The 21,143-nt window shown below is 43.9% G+C and overlaps 1 protein-coding gene across 3 annotated transcripts in view; it reads left to right on the forward strand.

Moving 5' to 3' along the window:
• LOC122941361 (oocyte zinc finger protein XlCOF7.1-like) overlaps positions 1-20,548 on the forward strand; it is a 44,231-nt gene extending 23,683 nt beyond the window's left edge. Inside the window, exon 7 of one of the 3 annotated variants that reach the window (XM_044298552.1) lies at positions 20,282-20,548. In XM_044298552.1, the coding sequence (XP_044154487.1) occupies positions 20,282-20,313 (32 nt within the window). In that variant the 3' untranslated portion in view covers positions 20,314-20,548. Of the gene's footprint in view, positions 1-8,321; positions 10,320-20,281 lie in introns of those variants that run through there. The other 2 variants (XM_044298549.1, XM_044298550.1) reach the window with 2 other exon arrangements.
• Positions 20,549-21,143: the final 595 nt, after the last annotated feature.

Raw genomic sequence — 21,143 nt, forward strand, 5'->3', positions numbered from 1 at the left:
TATTGGTACACCATAGACTTTTTCCAGGGTGCGAGTGCCTACAGAGAGGGCTCTGAGTGCCGTCTTTGGCACCCGTGCCATAGGTTCGCCACCACTGCCCTAAGGTATTCGCTGATGGGCATAGTGAGTTCATAGAACTTTTTATTTTTTGTCGCAAGTTAGTGGAAAATGATGATTTTTTTTGTGACAAAAAATAAAAACTTCCATGAACTCACTATGCCCATCATGAAATACCTTGGGGTGTCTTCTTTCCAAAATGGGGTCACTTGTGTGTAGTTATACTGCCCTGGCATTTTAGGGGCCCAAATGCGTGCACAGATTTTGAAATCAAAATCTGTAAAAAATGGCCTGTGAAATCCTAAAGGTGCTCTTTGGAATGTGGGCCCCTTTGCCCACCTAGGCTGCAAAAAAGTGTCACACATCTGGTATCGCCGTACTCAGAAGAAGTAGGGCAATGTGTTTTGGGGTGTCTTTTTACATATACCCATGCTGGGTGAGAGAAATATTTCGGCAAAAGACAACTTTTCCCATTTTTTTTATACAAAGTTGGCATTTGACCAAGATATTTATCTCACCCAGCATGGGTATATGTAAAATGACACCCCAAAACACATTCCCCAACTTCTCCTGAGTACGGCGATACCACATGTGTGACACTTTTTTGCCGCCTAGGTGGGCAAAGGGGCCCACATTCCAAAGACCACCTTTCGGATTTCACAGGCCATTTTTTACACATTTTGATTTCAAACTACTTCTCACGCATATGGGCCCCTAAAATGCCAGGGCAGTATAACTACCCCACAAGTGACCCCATTTTGGAAAGAAGACACCCCAAGGTATTCCATGAGGGGCATGGTGAGTTCCTAGAATTTTTTTATTTTTTGTCGCAAGTTAGTGGAATATGAGACTTTGATTTTTATTTTTTATTTTTTTTATTACAAAGTCTCATATTCCACTAACTTGCGACAAAAAATAAAAAATTCTAGGAACTCGCCATGCCCCTCATGGAATACCTTGGGGTGTCTTCTTTCCAAAATGGGGTCACTTGTGGGGTAGTTATACTGCCCTGGCATTTTAGGGGCCCATATGTGTGAGAAGTAGTTTGAAATCAAAATCTGTAAAAAATGCCCTGTAAAATCCTAAAGGTGCTCTTTGAAATGTGGGCCCCTTTGCCCACCTAGGCGGCAAAAAAGTGTCACACATGTGGTATCGCCGTACTCAGGAGAAGTTGGGGAATGTGTTTTGGGGTGTCATTTTACATATACCCATGCTGGGTTAGAGAAATATCTCGGCAGAAGACAACTTTTCCCATTTTTTTATACAAAGGTGGCATTTGACCAAGATATTTATCTCACCCAGCATGGGTATATGTAAAATGACACCCCAAAACACATTCCCCAACTTCTCCTGAGTACGGCGATGCCACATGTGTGACACTTTTTTGCAGCCTAGATGCGCAAAGGTGCCCAAATTCCTTTTAGGAGGGCATTTTTAGACATTTGGATCCCAGATTTCTTCTCACGCTTTAGGGCCGCCCCTAAAAAGCCAGGCCAGTATAAATACCCCACATGTGACCCCATTTTGGAAAGAAGACACCCCAAGGTATTCAATGAGGGGCCTGGCGAGTTCATAGAATTTATTTTTTTTGGCATAAGTTAGCGGAAAATTGTTTTTTTTTTTAGTTTTTTCTCACAAAGTCTCACTTTCCGCTAACTTGGAACAAAAATTTAAATCTTTCATGGACTCAATATGCCCCTCAGCGAATACCTTGGGGTGTCTTCTTTCCAAAGTGGGGTCATTTGTGGGGTGTTTGTACTGCCCTGGCATTTGAGGGTCTCTGCAATCATTACATGTATGGCCAGCATTAGGAGTTTCTGCTATTCTCCTTATATTGAGCATACAGGTAATGAGATTTTTTTTTTCCGTTCAGCCTCTGGGCTCAAAGAAAAAAAGGAACGGCACAGATTTTGTCATTCGCATCGATCAATGTGGATGAAAAAATCTTTGCCAAAAAAAAAAAAAGGAGGGGAAAGGCGTCTGCCAGGACATAGGAGCTCCGCCCAACATCCATACCCACTTAGCTCGTATGCCCTGGCAAACCAGATTTCTCCATTCACATCAATTGATGTGGATGAATAAATCATTGCCAGGATTTTAATTTTATTTTTATATACAAAGTGTTTGCCAAAGCATATGAACACCGCCACCTACTCAGCTCATATGCCTCGGCAAACGTATCTTTTACTGCAGAGGAGAAATCTCGTTTTGCAGTGCCGCATACACTGACTTGTGTGTAATCTGACAGCAGCGCAATGCTTCTGTCAGAATGCACATCAGTGCTGCAGCTAGTCGATCGGTTGGTCCACCTGGAAGGTAAAAAAAACAAAACAAAAAAGAATAAACCAGGCCGCAACGCAATAATTTAATTAACTTTAACAATTGAACAGAACATATAAACTTTATTTAACTTTTGGAACTGAACGTTAACTTTTTTGCTTACTGGTGTTTTTTTTTTTTACCTTTATAGGACAAACCTCTCCTTCCCCATGGGACAATGCGCAAATTGCCCAAAGATGTGGCGAAGTGCATTATGCACTTTGTCCCAGGTGAAAGGAGAGGTTTGCAGCAGCTGTGTGTGAATGGGCCCTAATAGCCCTGTGTGCCTGTCCTGGTGAGATGTGATCCCTATGCTAGGTGTACCTGTGTGTGGTACTTCCGGAAACACTCCCCTGAGCATAGGGCAGGGTGGTTAGGGCAGTCAGGACAGAAATAGCGGGTGTCACGCCTTATTCCACTCCTGCTACAGACACGACATCTTTTTCGGGCTGACTGTTGAGGTACCAGCAACGACATTGGGGAAATGTCGCTCTTGTAGACGGCTAACTACACTGGTGGATGGGGCCACGGAACCTCCTGGATACAGGAGGTTCTCGATGATCTCTTCCTGAAATTTAAGGAAGGATCCTGTTCTCCCAGCCTTACTGTAGACAACAAAACTATTATACAGAGCCAATTGAATTAAATATACAGACACCTTCTTATACCAGTGTCTGGTGCGTCGGGAAACTAAATACGGAGACAACATCTGGTCATTGAAGTCCACCCCTCCCATGTGAAGGTTATAGTCGTTGGCTGAGAGGGGCTTTTCAATGACTCTGCTTGCTCGCTCAATTTGGATTGTCGTGTCTGCGTGAATGGAGGAGAGCATGTAAACGTCACGCTTGTCTCTCCATTTCACCGCGAGCAGTTCTTCATTACACAAGGCAGCCCTCTCCCCCCTTGCAAGATGGGTGGTAATGAGCCGTTGGGGGAAGCCCGCGCGACTAGCTCGCGCGGTGTCACAGCAGCCAATCTGTTCTAGAAACAAATGCCTGAAGAGGGCCACACTTGTGTAGAAATTGTCCACATAAAGATGGTACCCCTTGCCAAATAAGGGTGACACCAAGTCCCAGACTGTCTTCCCACTGCTCCCCAGGTAGTCAGGGCAACCGACCGGCTCCAGGGTCTGATCTTTTCCCTCATAGATCCGAAATTTGTGGGTATAGCCTGTGGCCCTTTCACAGAGCTTATACAATTTGACCCCATACCGGGCGCGCTTGCTTGGGATGTATTTTTTGAAGCCAAGGCGCCTGGTAAAATGTATTAGAGACTCGTCTACACAGATGTTTTGCTCAGGGGTATACAAATCTGCAAATTTCTGGTTGAAGTGGTCTATGAGGGGCCGAATTTTGTGGAGCCGGTCAAAAGCTGGGTGGCCTCTGGGACGGGAGGTGGTGTTGTCGCTAAAGTGCAGGAAACGCAGGATGGCCTCAAATCGTGCCCTGGACATGGCAGCAGAGAACATGGGCATGTGATGAATTGGGTTCGTGGACCAATATGACCGCAATTCATTCAGTTTTAATTTCGGAAACTTGGACTGGTTTCCACCGGAAAAGCTGGGCATATAGCTTCCCGGGTTGGCGGTTATAAATTGTGTGGCATACTGGTTTGTTTCTGCCACGACTATGTCCAAGAGCTCCGCAGTCAAGAACAGCTCAAAAAATCCCAGGGCCGAACCGATCTGAGCTGTCTCAACCCGAACTCCAGACTGGGCGGTGAAAGGGGGAACTAATGGTGCGGCTGAAGTTGGGGACTGCCAGTCAGGATTTGCCAGCACCTCAGGGATTCTAGGGGGTCTACGCGCCTGTCTGTGCGGTGGCTGCGACGGGGTAACTACTGCATGTGCCACCGTACCAGCTTCAACTGCCCTTCTGGTGCTCGCCACTTCACCATGTTGTACGTCAGTGCTGGTACTAGGTCCAGGGAAGGCTGCGCTGCTGGTGTATGCCTCACCACGTAATCTGACAACGCCAGCCCCACTCTGCTGCCCTTGAAGCGGATCCTGCGCAACGTGTGGTCTAGCGACACGGGGCCGGGTACGCCTGGTGGTATCAGGGACCTCAACCTCCTCGTCCGAACTTTGTGTCAGACTGCCACTGCTTTCTACAGGTTCATATTCTGACCCGCTAGATTCCTCATCCGACTGGGTCAGAGGCCTGTAGGCCTCTTCAGAAGAATACCCCCTGTTTGACATTTGGGCTGATAAAATTTAGGGGTATTCCCTGAGACTACCCAAGAAAAAAAAGCAAGCTTGTCTTACAAATGGGAGGCTAGCGAAGTACCGGAGGCCGCTGTGGTTGATTAAAAAATATCAGAACTGATTTTTTTTTTATTGCCGCAGCGCTTGTAAAGTGATTGTGCAGTGATAAAAAAAAATATATATTTTTTGTCACTACGGCGGGGCTGGCGAGGGTGAACGCACGTGTGGGCGACTGATCATGCCTGATCGGGCAAACACTGCGTTTTGGGTGGAGGGCGAACTAATGTGACACTAATACTATTATAGAGCTGACTGTGATCAGTTCTGATCACTTACAGATACTATAAAAGTACAAATGCTGATTAGCGATACGCTAATCAGCGAATAAGTGACTGCGGTGCGGTGGGCTGGGTGCTAAATGATCGCTAACTACCTAACCAAGGGGCCTAAACTATCCCTAAATCCTAACAGTCAATACCAGTGAAAAAAAAAAGGTGACAGTTTACACTGATCACTTTTTTCCTTTCACTAGGTGATTGACAGGGGTGATCAAGGGGTTCATTTGGGTGCAGGGGGGTGATCTGGGGCTAAGTGTGTGGTGTTTGGTGCTACTCACTGTGATTCCTGCTCCTCTGCCGAGACCAACCGACCAAAAGGACCAGCAGAGGAGCAGGGAAGCCATTTAACACATTATATTTACAAATATAATGTGTTAGATGGCTTGTGATTGGATTTTTTTTAAATCGTCAGCTTGCCAGCCACGATCATTGGCTGGCAAGCTGATGATGTGACCCCCCTCAAACAAATGCCGGCCCGCGATGCGCATGCGCGGGCCGGCTAAGCGCGTCATCTCGCGTCTCGCGAGATGACGCACCGCTGCGTGACTCTGCCTGGAGCTGCCGCCTCCGGGCCGCGATCCTGCGTTAGGCGGTCCGGAGACGGTTAATTAGCCCCTGTAACATGTGGTACCTTATGTAAAAAATCTTTCTCACTTGGCAAACTTCTGGTTCCCGACTTCTTTACTTCCGGCTGGAGTTTGGATGTGGTTTCGTTTGCTGTTGCTGCAGCCAATTACTGGCTTCAGCAGTGACATGTGCCCAAGTGGTACATGACCCAACAGGACAGTCATTGGCTGCAGCAGTGCACGTGACCCCATCCAAACCCCAGACGAAATTAAACTAGCTGGGAACCAGAAGTTCTATGAACACATGATTTATCAAACACGCACTCGTAAAGTTAGGTCCATATATATTTGGACACTGACACAAATTTTGTTTTTATTACCAGTTTACTAAAATATATTCAAGTTATAGTTATATAATGGACATAAAGTCCTGAATTTTATCTTTCATTTGAGGGTATCTACATTAAAATTGGATGAAGTTTTTAGGTCCTTTACATGTGGCACCCTGTTTTTAAAGTAACCAAACGTAATTGGACAGTTGACTCAAAGGCTGTTTCATGGTCAGGTGTGGGCAATTCCTTCCTTCCTTCATTATTTCATTCTCAATTAAGCACATAAAAGGCTTGGAGTTGATTTGAGGTGTGGTGCTTGAATTTTGAAGATTTTGCTGAGAAGTAAACATGCGGTCAAAGGAGCTCTACATGCAGGTGAAACAAGACATCTTTCATCTGCGAAAACAGAAAAAATCCATCCGAGAAATTGCTACACTATTAGGAGTGGCAAAATCTGCACTGTTACAACCTGAGAAAGAAAGAAAGGCAGCACTGGTGACCTCAACAATGCAAAAAGACCTGGATGCCCACGGAAGACAACAGTGGTGGATGATCACAGAATAATTACCATGGTGAAGAGAAACCCCTTCACAAAAGCCAACCAAGTGAACAACACTCTCAAAGATATAGGCATATCAATATCCAAATCTACCATAAAGAGAAGACTGTATGAAAGTAAATACAGAGGGTTCACTGCACGGTGCAAGCTACTCATAAGCCTCAAGAATAAGAAGGCTAGATTTGACTTTGCTAAAAAAAAATCTTAAAAAACCAGCACACTTCTGGAAGAACATTCTTTGGACAGATGAAACCAAAATCAACCTCTACCAGAATAATAGAAAGAAAAAAGTATAGCGAAGGCATGATACAGCTCATGATCCAAAACATACCACATCATCTGTAAAACCGGGCGGAGGCAGTGGGATGGCTTGGGCATGCATGGCTGCCAGAGGCACTGGGTCCCTGGTGTTTATTGATGATGCGACACAGGACAGAAGCAGCCGGATGAATTCTGGGGTTTTCAGAGACATACTGTGTGCTCAAATGCAGCCAAACTGATTGGTCAGTGTTTCATAATACAGATGGACAGTGACCCAAAACATAAAGCCAAAGCAACCCAGGAGTTTTATTACAGCAAAGAAGTGGAATATTCTTGAATGGCCAAGTCAGTCACTTGATCTGAACCCAATAGAGCATGCATTTCACTTGTTAAAGACTGCCGTATTTTTCGCCCCATAAGACGCATTCCCCCCCCCCCCCCCCCCCAAAAGTGGGGGAAAAGTTCCCCTGCGTCTTATGGGGCAAATGCTGGCAATTTACATTGCAGTCTGCGATGTATTAGTGAGGAGGGACTGTATTAGGTGGGTAGAGTATGTACTGTATTATACTTAGTGTTAATCATAAGATCTAAACTGAAAAATGATGCGCTCCCCCTGTGCTTACCGGTACATGTCACGCTCCTGTAGTAAGCACTAGCAGCTAGCAGGCAGGCCGGGTGGCCGTAACTCACTGAGGTCATGTGCCTGCTCCGCCTACTTTATGAATGATAGGGTTAATGATTCAGTGTTGATAGGGTTAATGACCACTTCCCTTGTCTCAGCTGTTGCTCAGTGGTCATCCCTTCTACCCTTTATAGTCTGACCCCACCCTTCTGACTGTGTGGTAGAGTGCTTCATTTTGTTTTTGAAAGAGCTGGAGTGTGGTTCTCCCTGAGTTCCTGCTTATCCTTCTACAACAGAAGTGTCTCGCTTGTTTGTATTTTTTCTTTTCCCCTTGGTTGTGGTTACTAGGCCTCAAGGAGACTCTTGTTCCTTCATCTTAGAAGGAACGGTTTGTCTCAACCCTGCCAATATCTTTAGGGCTCCTCAGGGTCTCCTGGTTCCTGTGTATGGGCATTTCTACCTTCAAGGGGAGCCCATACGGTTAGGAGTCAGGACCATTAGTATGGTTCTTTAGGTGGTGACCCTTCCCTAGCGTTAAGGCCTAGTGACTTTTCCCTCTACCCCTGGTTGTCGGTGTGGTGTTTACTCCTTTATCTCATCCGTGACAGACTACACTTCAGACAGAAAGGTCAACAAACAAACAGCAACTGAAAACCACTGCAGTAAAGGCCTGGCAGAGCATTAAAAAGGAGGAAACGTAGCGTCTGGTGATGTCCATGAGTTCAAGACTTCAGGCAGTCATTGCCAACATTAACATTTTATTTACAATTATTTGATTTGTCCAATTACCTTTGAGCCCCTAACATGAAGGGATTGAGTTTAAAAAATGCTTTAGTTCCTCACATTTTATTCATCTCACTGAATTAAAGCTGAAAGTCTGAACTTCAATTGCATCTGAATTGTTTTGTTCAAAATCCATTGTGGTAATGTACAGAACAAAAATTAGAAATATGTTGTCTCTGTCCAAATATATATGGACCTAACTGTATATAATGCAGTATGTATGGAAAGATGCAATGCTTACTGACTGCTTGTGTTTTCTACAAATGTTCTTCTCTCCACAGCAGCTGGCGTGACTGTCCAGAATACTGTGGAGGGATGTCTTTTTTTATCTACAGATTATGAAATAGAAGATAAGAACAATATACAAGTTTCCCCAGAAAATAACATCTCGTTTATTTATCCAGCGTTTCAAAGCTCAGAGCTATCATCTGATGCTTTTTTTTCTGAAAGATGTAATATAATTCTACCTGGCACACCTCAAAGACAAAATAATATGTTTCCCTGTCCTGAATGTGGCAAATGTTTCAGCAAAAAAGTCAATCTAGTTTCTCATCTGAAGAGTCATGTTGCAGAGAAACCATATTCCTGCTCTGAGTGTAGTAAAAGTTTCACACATAAATCGGTGCTAGTCAGGCACCAGAAAATTCACTCTGGGGAGAAGCCGTTCGTATGTTCTGAATGCTGGAAGTGTTTTGTCCAGAAGTCTGATCTAATTTATCATCAGAGACTTCATACAGGAGAGAAACCCTATCCATGTCCAGACTGTGGGAAATGCTTCAGTCATAGATCAGTGCTTGTTCGTCATCACAAAATTCATACTGGGGAGAAGCCTCATGTTTGTCCTCGTTGTGGGAAGTCTTTCATACAGAAAACTCATCTGAAGAGACATCAGAAAATTCATGTTCGGGAAAAGCCATATCTGTGCTTTGATTATGGGAAAGGCTTCAGCAAAAAAGCCGGCCTCGTGGCTCATCCTCAGACTCACCAGGTTGACTGCACGTTCCCTTACTGTGATTGTGCAAAATGTTTCATTCAGAGATCTGAACTTTATCATCAGAGTCTTCACACAGGCTAAAAACCTGTTTCCGGATTCTTCACATGAAACGTGGTGTACATAAAAAGATTTCATATAGGCTAATCGCTGCTTCCAGGTTCCTTTATATGAAAAATGTTCTAGATATAGAGACTTCATTTAGGCTGAGCCTGCAATCAGCTTCTTTTACATAGGAAATGTTTTAGATACAGATACCTCATTTAGGCTAAGCTGTACTTCCAGGTGACATGTTAGACACCTGAGCTGTTGCTCTTGCATTGTGACTAATGGCTTATTTACATGTACCGACTGAGCAGGCAGTGATCGGGACAAAACTGTATCTTTCCAATCATTGCCTGCTCATCAGAGGAGTTGTGAGCCACCTCCACTGTACGGAATGAGTGATGGCCATTGCAGTCACTCATGCCCATACAGATTCTTTGTTTGAAGCATATACAATTATTTGACCTGATGAACAAGAGTTTGCTTATTACATGGGCCGATTATCAGGATGAGCATTTACAGTCTTCATATACCTTGTGACAGAATTAGTTTCATGTTAAAGAAGGTGTAGTAACCAAGGGAACTCTACTTAAAATACACAACAAACCAAAATATTTCTACTGTTGCAGAGAAGAAAAATATTGGGTCCTTGTAGATCAGTAAGAATCATTTTAACAGCAATGCTATCTTGGAAACTTTCCTATAATTTTCAGATGCCAACATGAACTCCTGTCTGGGACCACTGAAGCTCTCTGTGGAGCTTCAGATAACTTCTTTTGAAGTTGGCATGAAATTTTTGGTGTAAGCAGAATTATTAGTATTTTCTGAAGGTGCTAATATAGGACTTTTACTGTACACTTAATAGTAGAATGAGCACTTAAAATGATATATATAGGTTTTTATATTGTCAAGATGTGAAGTGATTTCAACTTGAAGTAGAGAAAAGCGGATAGCTTACTGGGTGGTACAGTGGTCAAGGTAACCATACAACACCCGTGCATGGGGCCTATTTAGTTTAAGGCTCCTCAGATGATGGATGCTGCTTTTTTGGCCCCTGAGCGAGTTCCAGGCATCAGACTTGCAGCGTGAGTATGCAGCAGCTTCCGTCCTGACCTCCCAGCACTGAGGGGGTCACATAGCATTATATTGATTTATGATACTATGTAACACTTAGGCTGGTTTTTTGTAATGCGTTTTGCACTCGCGTGAGAAAAATCGCGCATGTTTTGTACCCAAACCCTGGGATCGGTGTTCTGTAGATTGTATTATTTTCCCTTATAACATGGTTATAAGGGAAAATAATAGCATTCTGAATACAGAATGCATAGTAAAATAGCGCTGGAGGGGTTAAAAAATAAAATAAAAAATAATTTAACTCACCTTTAATCTACTTAATCGCGCAGCCGGCATCTCCTTCTGTCTTCATCTTAGCTGTGTGCAGTAACAGGACCCGTGGTGACGTCACTCCGGTAATCACATGGTCCATCACATGATCCATCACCATGGTAAAAGATCATGTGATGACCGGAGTGACATCACCAAAGGTCCTGTAACTGCACACAGCTAAGATGAAGGCAGAAGGAGATGCCGGCTGCACGATCAAGTGGATTAAGGTGAGTTAACTTTAAAAAAATTAACCCCTCCAGCGCTATTTTACTATGCATTCTGTATTCAGAATGCTATTATTTTCCCTTATAACCATGTTATAAGGGAAAATAATAATGATCGGATCTCCATCCCGATCGTCTCCTAGCAACCGTGCATGAAAATCGCACCGCATCCGCACTTGCTTTTCACGCAACCCCATTCATTTCTATGGGGCCTGCGTTACGTGAAAAACGCAGAATATAGAGCATGCTGCGATTTTCACGCAACGCACAAGTGATGCGTGAAAATCACCTCTCATGTGAACAGCCCCATAGAAATGAATAGGTCGGGATTCAGTGCGTGTGCAATGCGTTCAACTCGCGCATCACATCCGCGCAGAATACTCGCCCGTGTGAAAGGGGCCTTACAGTTGTGGAATGTATTAGATAACACTGACATAATGCTGTCCTAAGACCTCTAAGGTTTACATAACATCATAAATCAATATAATGCTATGCGACCCGTCAGTGTTGGGAGGTCAGGATGGAAGCTGCCCCATACTCGTGCTGCGAGTCCGATGCGTGGAACTTGCTCATCTGAAAGGGGCCTTTGGCTATATTCCCACTTCATGTAAATGTAATGCTGTTGAACCAGCATACTACATGTGTTATATGAGGATTTCATTGCAGATTACGGTGCAGATTTCAACATTTGCATTGCAATGGATGAAATCTTCAGTGAAAGGCCGCAGCATGTCTACAATTCGCAACAGACTTTACTTTTATTAAACAGTAGTTTTTATTGAATAAAAAGCAAATATAGTCACACTACAGGAAGAAGATCCTATAATATAAAACTGCGACATTTATAGAACTAAGACTGGCTGGTCTATTATGGTCTCTGTGAATAGTTTATACTACATTGTACTGTACTTCTGCAATCAAAATTATGTAGTAATGTGTAACCCTGACTTTGCAGTTTACACAAAGTTGTCAACTTGTATTTTCTATAAAGCTTCCAAATGGAAATCTACTGGTTACGTACACTATATAGACAAAAAATATTGGAACACATGCCTTGGTCGCTAAATTCAGGCATTTCATTCAGTCCCATTACCGCAGGTATATAACATCCAGAACCTAGTCATGCAGTCTGCCTTTGCAAATATTGGTTAACCAATGTCTCGTTTTAAAGAGCTGTCTGAATTTAAATTTGTGAAAACATTTGGTGGAAATGTTTATGAACCACAGCAAATCTCCACTAAGTAGCAGACCACATAAAGTTACAGAGTGGGGTCGCCGAGTGCTGCGGCACATAGGGAGAGATTTACCATTTCGTTATGCCTGTTTTTTTGTATTAAAGTCACAAAACTCTGTTGGAGTTTTTGCGTTGCGCTCACCAGTTTCTGAAAAGGAGGTGTGGTAAGGATGGTGCATGGCAGGGTCATTGGCCTCCGTACATTTATATTCACTTAAGCCAGAAACTGGCATATATGATGACTGAAATCTACACCAATTATGAGCTGGAGCAGATTCAAGTCTGGCACATGGACTGCTGGAGGTGGCATTTAATTGATGACAAGGCCTGCGCCTCATCATGAATTGATTTTCTCCTCCAACAGGCCAGGGCCTATCAACTTGATAAATCAGTGCCATAGTGCATAAAAGTTGCCCATGCTCTGCTCACTCAATAACTGCAGAGTTCCAAACTTCCTCTGGCATTAATATCGGCATAAAAACCGTGTGCTAGGAGCCTCATGAAATGGTTATAGCTGCTGCATGCAAGCCTTACATCACCACACACAATGCCAAGCGTCAGATGAAGTGGTGTAAAGTGCGCTGTCACTGGACTTGGGAGCAGTCAAAACATGTTCTGTGGAGTGGCGAATCACATCTCTGATGAGTTAGTCTGGTTTGGCGCCTCTTAGTTCCAGTGAGGGGAAATCTTAATACTTTAGCATACCAAGACATTTTGGAGAATTGTATGCTTCCACTTTTTGGGTTTCACTGTTGTTTGGGAAAGGTCCCTTTCTGTTTCAGTATGACTGTTCCCCGGTGTACATAACCAAATATGCCTTTATGGACCTTGCTAAGTTTGGTGTGACACAGAGCCCTGACCTCAGCCCCATCGGATATCTATCATAGATTCTACCACATTTGATAGGGAAAATTTATATATATTTTTTCATCAAAATGATAGACTGATGGATAGGGGATATCTGTGAGATTGGTGGAGGTCCGACAGCGAGCAGGTTTCATATGGGACTGCCATGCACTATACACGGTTATCTCTAGCAGTCCCATACAAATTAAGTGAAGCTGCAGTCAGCCAGCTTTTGGACCTCTACCAATCTAACAGGTATCCTCTATCCTGTGGACCAGAATACCCCTTCATTGTACACAATTTATTTTTCTCACATTTTGTTATGTTGCAACTTTATACAATAAAACCTAACATTTCCCCCTATCAATCTACACTCAATTCCCTATAATGAGAAAGGGAAAAGGGCATTTTAGAAATGTTTGCAAAGCAAAATCTAACATTTCACATTAACATAAGTATGCAAACCTTTTGTTATGACACTTCTAATTTAGCTCAGGGAGCCTTCCATTTCTATTGATCATGTTTGAGATGTTTCTACACCTTGATTGGAGTACACCTGTGGTAAATTCAGTTGATTGGACAAAAGGCACCCACCTGTCTGTATAAGGTCTTACAGCTGGCAATCCATATCAGAGCTAAATCAAAGCCACAATGAGGAAAGAACTGTCTGTAGAGCTCAAAGACAGGATTGTGTGGAGGCTCAGATTTGGAGAAGGATACAAAAAGATTTATGCTGCATTGAAAGTTCCTAAGAGCACAGTGGCCTCCATAATTCTTAAATGTAGAAATTTGGAACAACCCGGTCCCTTCCTAGAGATTGCCACCCCACGAAACTAATCATGAGAGAAAGGTCTTGGTAAGAGGGGTGACCAAGAACCCAATGGTGTCACGGGTGGTGTTGCAGAAAACAAGAAGTAACAAATAAAGATCCAACTGACTTGATCCCAAATCTAAGGAACAAAAGGGTGAGCCCTATTAACCACTTCAACCCCGCTAGCTGAAACCCCCTTAATGACCAGGCCACTTTTTACACTTCTGCACTACACTACTTTCACCGTTTATTGCTCGGTCATGCAACTTACCACCCAAATGAATTTTACCTCCTTTTCTTCTCACTAATAGAGCTTTCATTTGGTGGTATTTCATTGCTGCTGACATTTTAACTTTTTTGTTATTAATCGAAATTTAACGATTTTTTTGCAGACGGACGTCTGAATGGAGCCTTACAGGGGGGTAATGAATGACGGGGGTGATCAGGGAGTCCATATGGGTGATCACCCCTCTGTCATTGATCACCCCCCCTGTAAGGCTCCATTCAGACGTCCGTATGCGTTTTGCGGATCCGATCCATGTATCCGTCTGAATGGAGCCTTACAGGGGGGTGATCAATGACAGGGGGGTGATCAGGGAGTCTATATGGGGTGATCAGGGGTGATCAGTGGTTCATAAAGGGTTAATAAGTGACGGGGGGGTGTAGTGTAGTGGTGTTTGGTGCTACTTTGGTGGTCGATCCAAACAAAAGAGACCACCAGAGGACCAGGTAGGAGGTATATTAGATGCTGTTATCAAAACAGCGTCTAATATACCTGTTAGGGGTTAAAAAAATCACATATCCAGCCTGCCAGCGAACGATCGCCGCTGGCAGGCTTGAGATCCACTCGCTTACCTTCCGTTCCTGTGAGCGCGCGCTCACAGGAAATCTCGGCTATCGCGAGATGACGCACGGATGCGTCCAGGAGGAATAAATCAACCACCTTCCGGACGCATCCGTGCGTTAGGCGGTCCGGAGGTGGTTAAAGTCCTATAGCTCTCCCTGAATGCTCAGCCCATGCAAAGATCTCTGTGATAGAAAGTTGCATGTCCACGTACCTAGACTGAGTGACACCTGAAACCCCTATAATAGTGAGGGATATGACCACCGGCTCCCTGCACTTAATACGGAGGGAGTCAGGGTCACCTAGGATCAAGCCAACAGGAAAACACAAATAAAGGGATAGACTTATCTAAGAAACCAGCAGTTACAGCATCTAGCAGTGAGCACAATCCAGGAAGTTGTATAAACCGCAAAGTGAGGCAGTATGGGAGGGGATATAAAGGGAGGCAATCACTGCTAATAGATGACAGCTGGAAGAGGGAGAAGAGATGTCAAAGCGAAACCAAAACAAAAGAACATCATGCAGGAGGTACTGAAGAACGTCTGTCAGAACTTCTCAGAGACCTGGCTGTGACAAAAATCCAATGGGCAGATGGAATAAATGTCCACAAGATCAGCCATCACTGCAGCACTCGTCAATCTGGGCCTTATTGAAGAGTGGCCAAAAACAAACCTTTCCTATGTAAAAGATACATAAAAGCCTGCCAGGAGTTCACAAAAAGCACCTAAGGGACTCTCAGATTGTGACAAGATTTTATGGTTTGTTGATGAAACCAAGACTGAACATTTGGCCTCAATTCTAAGCATTATGTCTGGAGAAAACCAGGCACTGCTTAATATATCCCCAGTAAAATCCCTACAGTGAAGAATGGTGGCAGCATCATGCTGGGGGGTTCAACAGGTGGGACAGGGAGACTGGTCAGGGTTGAGGGAAAGCTGAATAGAGAAATTATTATGATATTCTTATGAAACCCTTATCCAGAGTGCTCTGGACTTCAGACTGGGACGAAGGTTCACCTTTCAAGAAGACAAATGGGGGGGGGGGCGTGGCCTACCAAAGCATGGTGTGAGACGCAAATCGGAGCACTCCTGCCGCCATTCTGTATGCCGTGACCACCCGCTGAACGAAAATCACCTTCAGAGGTGCCTGGGGGTAAAAGGCAGAGCCTACATGTCTAATAACTTGCCAAGGAGGGGGAAAAGCAGCGAGCGCCCGGACAAAACAGAGCGCATCCAACATGGCGTCTGTGTGGAGGAGGAGGAGGGTCAACATGAGGCAGTGAGCCGGAGTGCGGTAGCGTGCCTCAGCAGGTTCGCAAGGGTGTCAGAAGGGACAAAAGACTGGTCCCAATGCAAGATGGCTGATATGATGTCCTCCTCGGATCAGGAGGAATGAATAACAGATGGGGAGGGGGAGAAGGATACTGGCAACCAGGTCACTGTATCATCAGAACATGCACAGGAGAAAAGGAACCCCTCTCAACCCTACTGATAAGGAGTCTACCCTTAAAGATATTATGATAACAGTAGCCAGTTGCAATTCCACTCTTAAGGCCCTTAACCTTCAAGTGGGCAGTCTGTGGGAGGATATATGCCTGATGAGGCACGATATGCATAAAATCCATGAGAGAACCTCAGAGCTGGAAAAAAAAAGTGTCGACAGTGGAGGATGAGGTTAGGCCTCTCAAGATGGCGACTAAATCAATGGCAAGAGATATAGCTGCCCTATTTCCTAAGGCAGATGACTTGGAAAATAGATCTCGCCATAACAATATCAGAATAGTGGGGATCCCAGAAAAAACTGAAGGAGCAAATGCTATGGAGAACACAAGGCCACTACCACCTTGCAGACCACCGAGACCAATATTTGCTAAAATACTGCACTTTAAAGATAGAGACACCATATTGCATCAATCACGGAATAATCTAGACCTGGTCATAAATGGAGCAAAAATTTGTATCTTCCCGGACTATTCTACAGAGTCACAGAAGAGGAGGACACGTTTCCTGGATGTCAAGAGAAGATTAATGAATTTGCAAATCCAATACTCCATGTTATTCCCGGCTAAACGGACAGTGGTGGTTATGGGTTCTTTGAAGACCTAGAAGAGGCGACACATTGGCTGGACTGTCATGAAAGTCAACTGAGGGAGAAGAACAAGGTCACTTGAGAAGTCAGCACCTAAGAAAAAGATATGCCGTTGATACTCTAGGATGTCTTGAAAAATGTCTATATTTCCACCCTTCCCGGATTATTTCTCCTTTCTTTTTCTCTTTCCTTGTTCTTTCCCCTTTTGTTTAATTATTTTTTTTATCCGTCAGTACCACCTTGAGGTGTGAGAGATCTGCTCGTCTCAGGATGGTTCCACGGATGGGACACTGATGAACACTATAACATCAGTTCTTCTGATGCAGGAGCGTGAGTCACACAGACAGTGCTGTTCATGGTTAACAGTTTTCATTGTGGTTTTTTTCCCCTTTCTGTGTTTGTAAATTGAACGGTTGAACATGCTATTTACTAAGGTGGGCAAGTTGGTTAGGAAATGCCCTATTCAAGAATTGATTTGGAATTATGGGGGAGGGCGGGTCGGTACTCACTACTCTGGCATGGCTATTGGGACAATGCGGCACATTAAACTAGTGATATGGATGATCTTAATGGGTGGGGATCACTTTTACTCTTATATTAAGTTTTGGCAATATGACATATATGATTAGGATACTCAGCTGGAATGTGAGGGGCATGGCTGACACGAATAAGTGGCTACAGAAGCCGTGGGTAGGATATGCGGCCCATGCAGTGTTTTCCTCCCATTCCAGGGGAGTTAGTATACTAGTACATAAGAGTGTTAGATTTCAATGTATTAAGGAGTTCCTAGATGAAGAAGGGAGGTTTGTTTGTACACTATGCACTACAGGAGGTATACAGATAAGGTTTTTGGCGATATATAGTCCCCCGCTATTTGCATCAACTCTTTTGAGAATGATCCTAGACATTTTGGCAGAATATTCGGGAACTCCATGGTTGATTTTAGGGGATTATAACTGTACTCCGGATGACGGACTGGATAGATGTAGAGTGGGGGACGCTTGGAGATCTCCAGGAAGTTCTGCGCTATGCAATATCATGAAGGAGGGTAGGGCTGTTAGATGTATGGAGAGTGAGACATTCTGCAGAACCTTATCCCGAATACATTTGGCATTAGTAAATGATGCGATGTTTCAGTTTATCCACTCCTCTGAATATCAGCCTAGAGCGCTATCAGACCACTCCATATTGAAAGGTGGAACTGAATCTGGTGGGGATTAGGCCGGGGCCGAAATTGTGGAAATGTAAAGCGATATGGCTACAGATCCTAGGCGACCTGACTGGTATGGCTGAATCTATTACAGAATACTTCACTTTTAATGCGGGAATGGCATCCCCACATACTGTAAGGGATACTATAAAGGCATATCTGAGGGGGCTATTGAATAAGGCAGGGATGCTCAACCTGCGGCCCTCCAGATGTTGCAAAACTACAACTCCCAGCATGCCTGGACAGCCTACAGCTATCAACCTACAGCAGGGCATAGTGGAAGTTGTAGTTTTACAACAGCTGGAGGGCAACAGGTTGAGCATCACTGGATTAAGGCGATTAGTGCCCACAAAACTAGATCTAAATAAGTTGATATAAGGGCTGACTAAGCCGTAACGGAGGCAGAGGAGGCCTTTGGAGTATCACCTTCACAGGTTACCAGCAGATCATTTAGAGCGGCACAGGAACAACTAAGATGTCATGTGATACAGGACGCAGATAGGATACGTATCTTCTATAAGCATTGCATATTTGCAGAAGGGGAAAGAGTAGGCCATATGCTAGCTGTCATTTCTAGGGCCCAACAGGGATCATCATGTGTAACGGAACTGATGGATCATCAGGGGAAGGCCTTTGTGGGCACAGGAGATATCCTGAGAATATTTAAGGATTTCTACTCCTCCCTATATACTTCTAGGGCCTCTGCCTCGGAGGATGAGCTTTTAACGTTCCTTACGGAGGCAGAGTTGCCTACATTAGCGGCAGATGATAGGGAAAAATTAGAGGAGCCTATTACTCTGGAGGAATTAGAAGAGGTTCTAAAAGATATGGCCAATGACAAAGCTCTGGGATGCGGATGGTATCCCAGTGGAAATATATAAGAGTTTCAAAGGGAATATTGCTGGCAGAATTATTAAAAGTCTTCAATTACTCTCTGGAGACGGGCTCGCTCTGGGAAAGATCCTCGTACTCCAGACTCATATAGACCGATATCCCTGTTAACGTCAGATGTCATACTATTAGCAAAGGTCTAAGCGAAGCGTTTGTCCAGGGTGATTCTTAACATTATCCACTCGGATCAGACAGACTTTTTACCCCAGAAATCTACGGCTATTAATATACGAAGAGTATTTACCAGTCTACAAATGCAGGTGGATAATAGTGGAGATAGAGCTATACTATCTCTCGATGCCGCTGAGGCATTTGACAGTGTGGAATGGGGGTTTCTCTGGGCTACATTGAGATGTATGGGCTTTGGACAGAGATTTATCAAATGGGCGCAGGTCTTGTTCTCAACCCCGAAAGCGCGGATTAGGGCTAATGGGGGAGTGTCTGACTATATTCAATTGGCTAGGGGGACTAGTGTCTGACTATATTCAATTGGCTAGGGGGACTAGACAGGGGTATCCGCCCTCGCCCTTGCTATTTGCTATAGCCATTGAACCTCTAGCGGCAACAGTGCGTAAATATCCAGATATTAGGGAGTTTCAATACGGACAGATACATAATAAAATCGCATTATATGCCGATGATACTCTTCTATTCCTGGCAGATACAGAGTCTTCCATAACAGCTATTTTGTCGCTTATTGACCGGTTTGGTAGAATCTCGGGGCTTACGATTAATTGGCAAAAAAACAGCACTGATGCTTATTGATGGACAGGTAGTGTCTGAAACGGTCATAGCTAATAATATTCCCTGTGTGGAAAGTATTAAGTAGTTAGAAATTCACATATCTCTTAGGCTAAGGGACTTTGAGGATTTAAACCTGTGTCCATTGTTGGGGAAATTTAGAGCGAAGACTAAAGCATAGTGTAAACTATTCCTTTTAGTTGTGGGTAGAGTTAATCTCAAGATGGTAATGATGCCGCAACTATTGTACAAGCTTCACAATGTCCCGGTTTGGCTACCCTTGGACAGATTTCATAAAATGAATTCTATATTCAGAGACTTAATATGGAGAGGAGGTCAACCAAGGATTAAATTGGAGATACTGCATTACGCAAAAACTTTGAGATGGGGGGGGGGGGGGGGGGGCGCCCCCAATGCTGGCGGTACCAAATCTTTGGATTTATTATTTAGCAGCGCAATGTCAGCATTTTAAAGGGTGGAACGATTATACGTTGGTGGATATTACTAGTCAGAAATGGCAGCAAAAAATAGGAGGGAGAGATCTAATATGGATACTGGAGGGCCTAGGGATATATAGTGTGGAGGACCATCTCCCCTTAATAGCGCTTATGAAAAAGGTATGGGCAAAGGTTAAGTAGCTGAGAGGGGTCCTGGGTATCGGTGAATTAGCTCAGTTATGGAGCAACCGGAGTTTCTCTTAGGATAAGGGTATCTATTAGATAATGGAGTATTTAGGTCCTTTACAGACCTACAGGAGAAATTCCAGATCCCTTGTACAATGGTTTTTCATTTTCTTCAGCTGCGTCATGCGTATGAAACCACGATTAAAAAAGGCACTAATATGTTAGAGATGGCCCAAAAATTAACGCTCACTGGGGGAGATAACAGAGGTTTGATATGTACGCTATACACTAATGGATACGTTTTTAGAGTCCCTTCCGTTGACACGAATGAAGAAGTGAGAGAGAGATCTGGGGGAGCACAGGAACAATGGGAAGATATTTTAGAAGCTGTTCCATTGATGTTGCCAAGTGAACAAGGGAAACTGATACAGCCTTGCACTGGATACAGGAGAAGTCTCCATCACTGGAGGGATTCCGGATAAACGTTAATATATGTTGCTGTGTAAAAAAGGTATATTCCTAAAAAGAGGAAAAATTTGATAAACTATAGAGTGACTGGTTATCTCATAGTCATATTGTGATTTAAAGGGGAAAGTAGGACGAAAGACACTGCCGGAGTGAGTAAGGGGTTGGGGGGGACTTTGTGTGTGTGTGTGTGTGTGTGTGTGTATGTGTATGTGTATATATATATATATATATATATATATATATACAGTACAGACCAGAAGTTTAGACACACCTTCTCATTCAAAGAGTTTTCTTTATTTTCATGACTATGAAAATTGTAGATTCACACTGAAGGCATCAAAACTATGAATTAACACATGTGGAATTATATACATAACAAAGTGTGAAACAACTGAAAATCTGTCATATTCTAGGTTCTTCAAAGTAGCCACCTTTTGCTTTGATTACTGCTTTGCACACTCTTGGCATTCTCTTGATGAGCTTCAAGAGGTAGTCACCTGAAATGGTCTTCCAACAGTCTTGAAGGAGTTCCTAGAGATGCTTAGCACTTGTTGGCCCTTTTGCCTTCACTCTGCGGTCCAGCTCACCCCAAACCATCTCGATTGGGTTCAGGTCCGGTGACTGTGGAGGCCAGGTCATCTGGCGCAGCACCCCATCACTCTCCTTCATGGTCAAATAGCCCTTACACAGCCTGGAGGTGT

This window comes from Bufo gargarizans, chromosome 6 (genome assembly GCF_014858855.1).
Source record: "Bufo gargarizans isolate SCDJY-AF-19 chromosome 6, ASM1485885v1, whole genome shotgun sequence".
In the NCBI taxonomy this organism is placed as follows: Eukaryota; Metazoa; Chordata; class Amphibia; order Anura; family Bufonidae; genus Bufo; species Bufo gargarizans.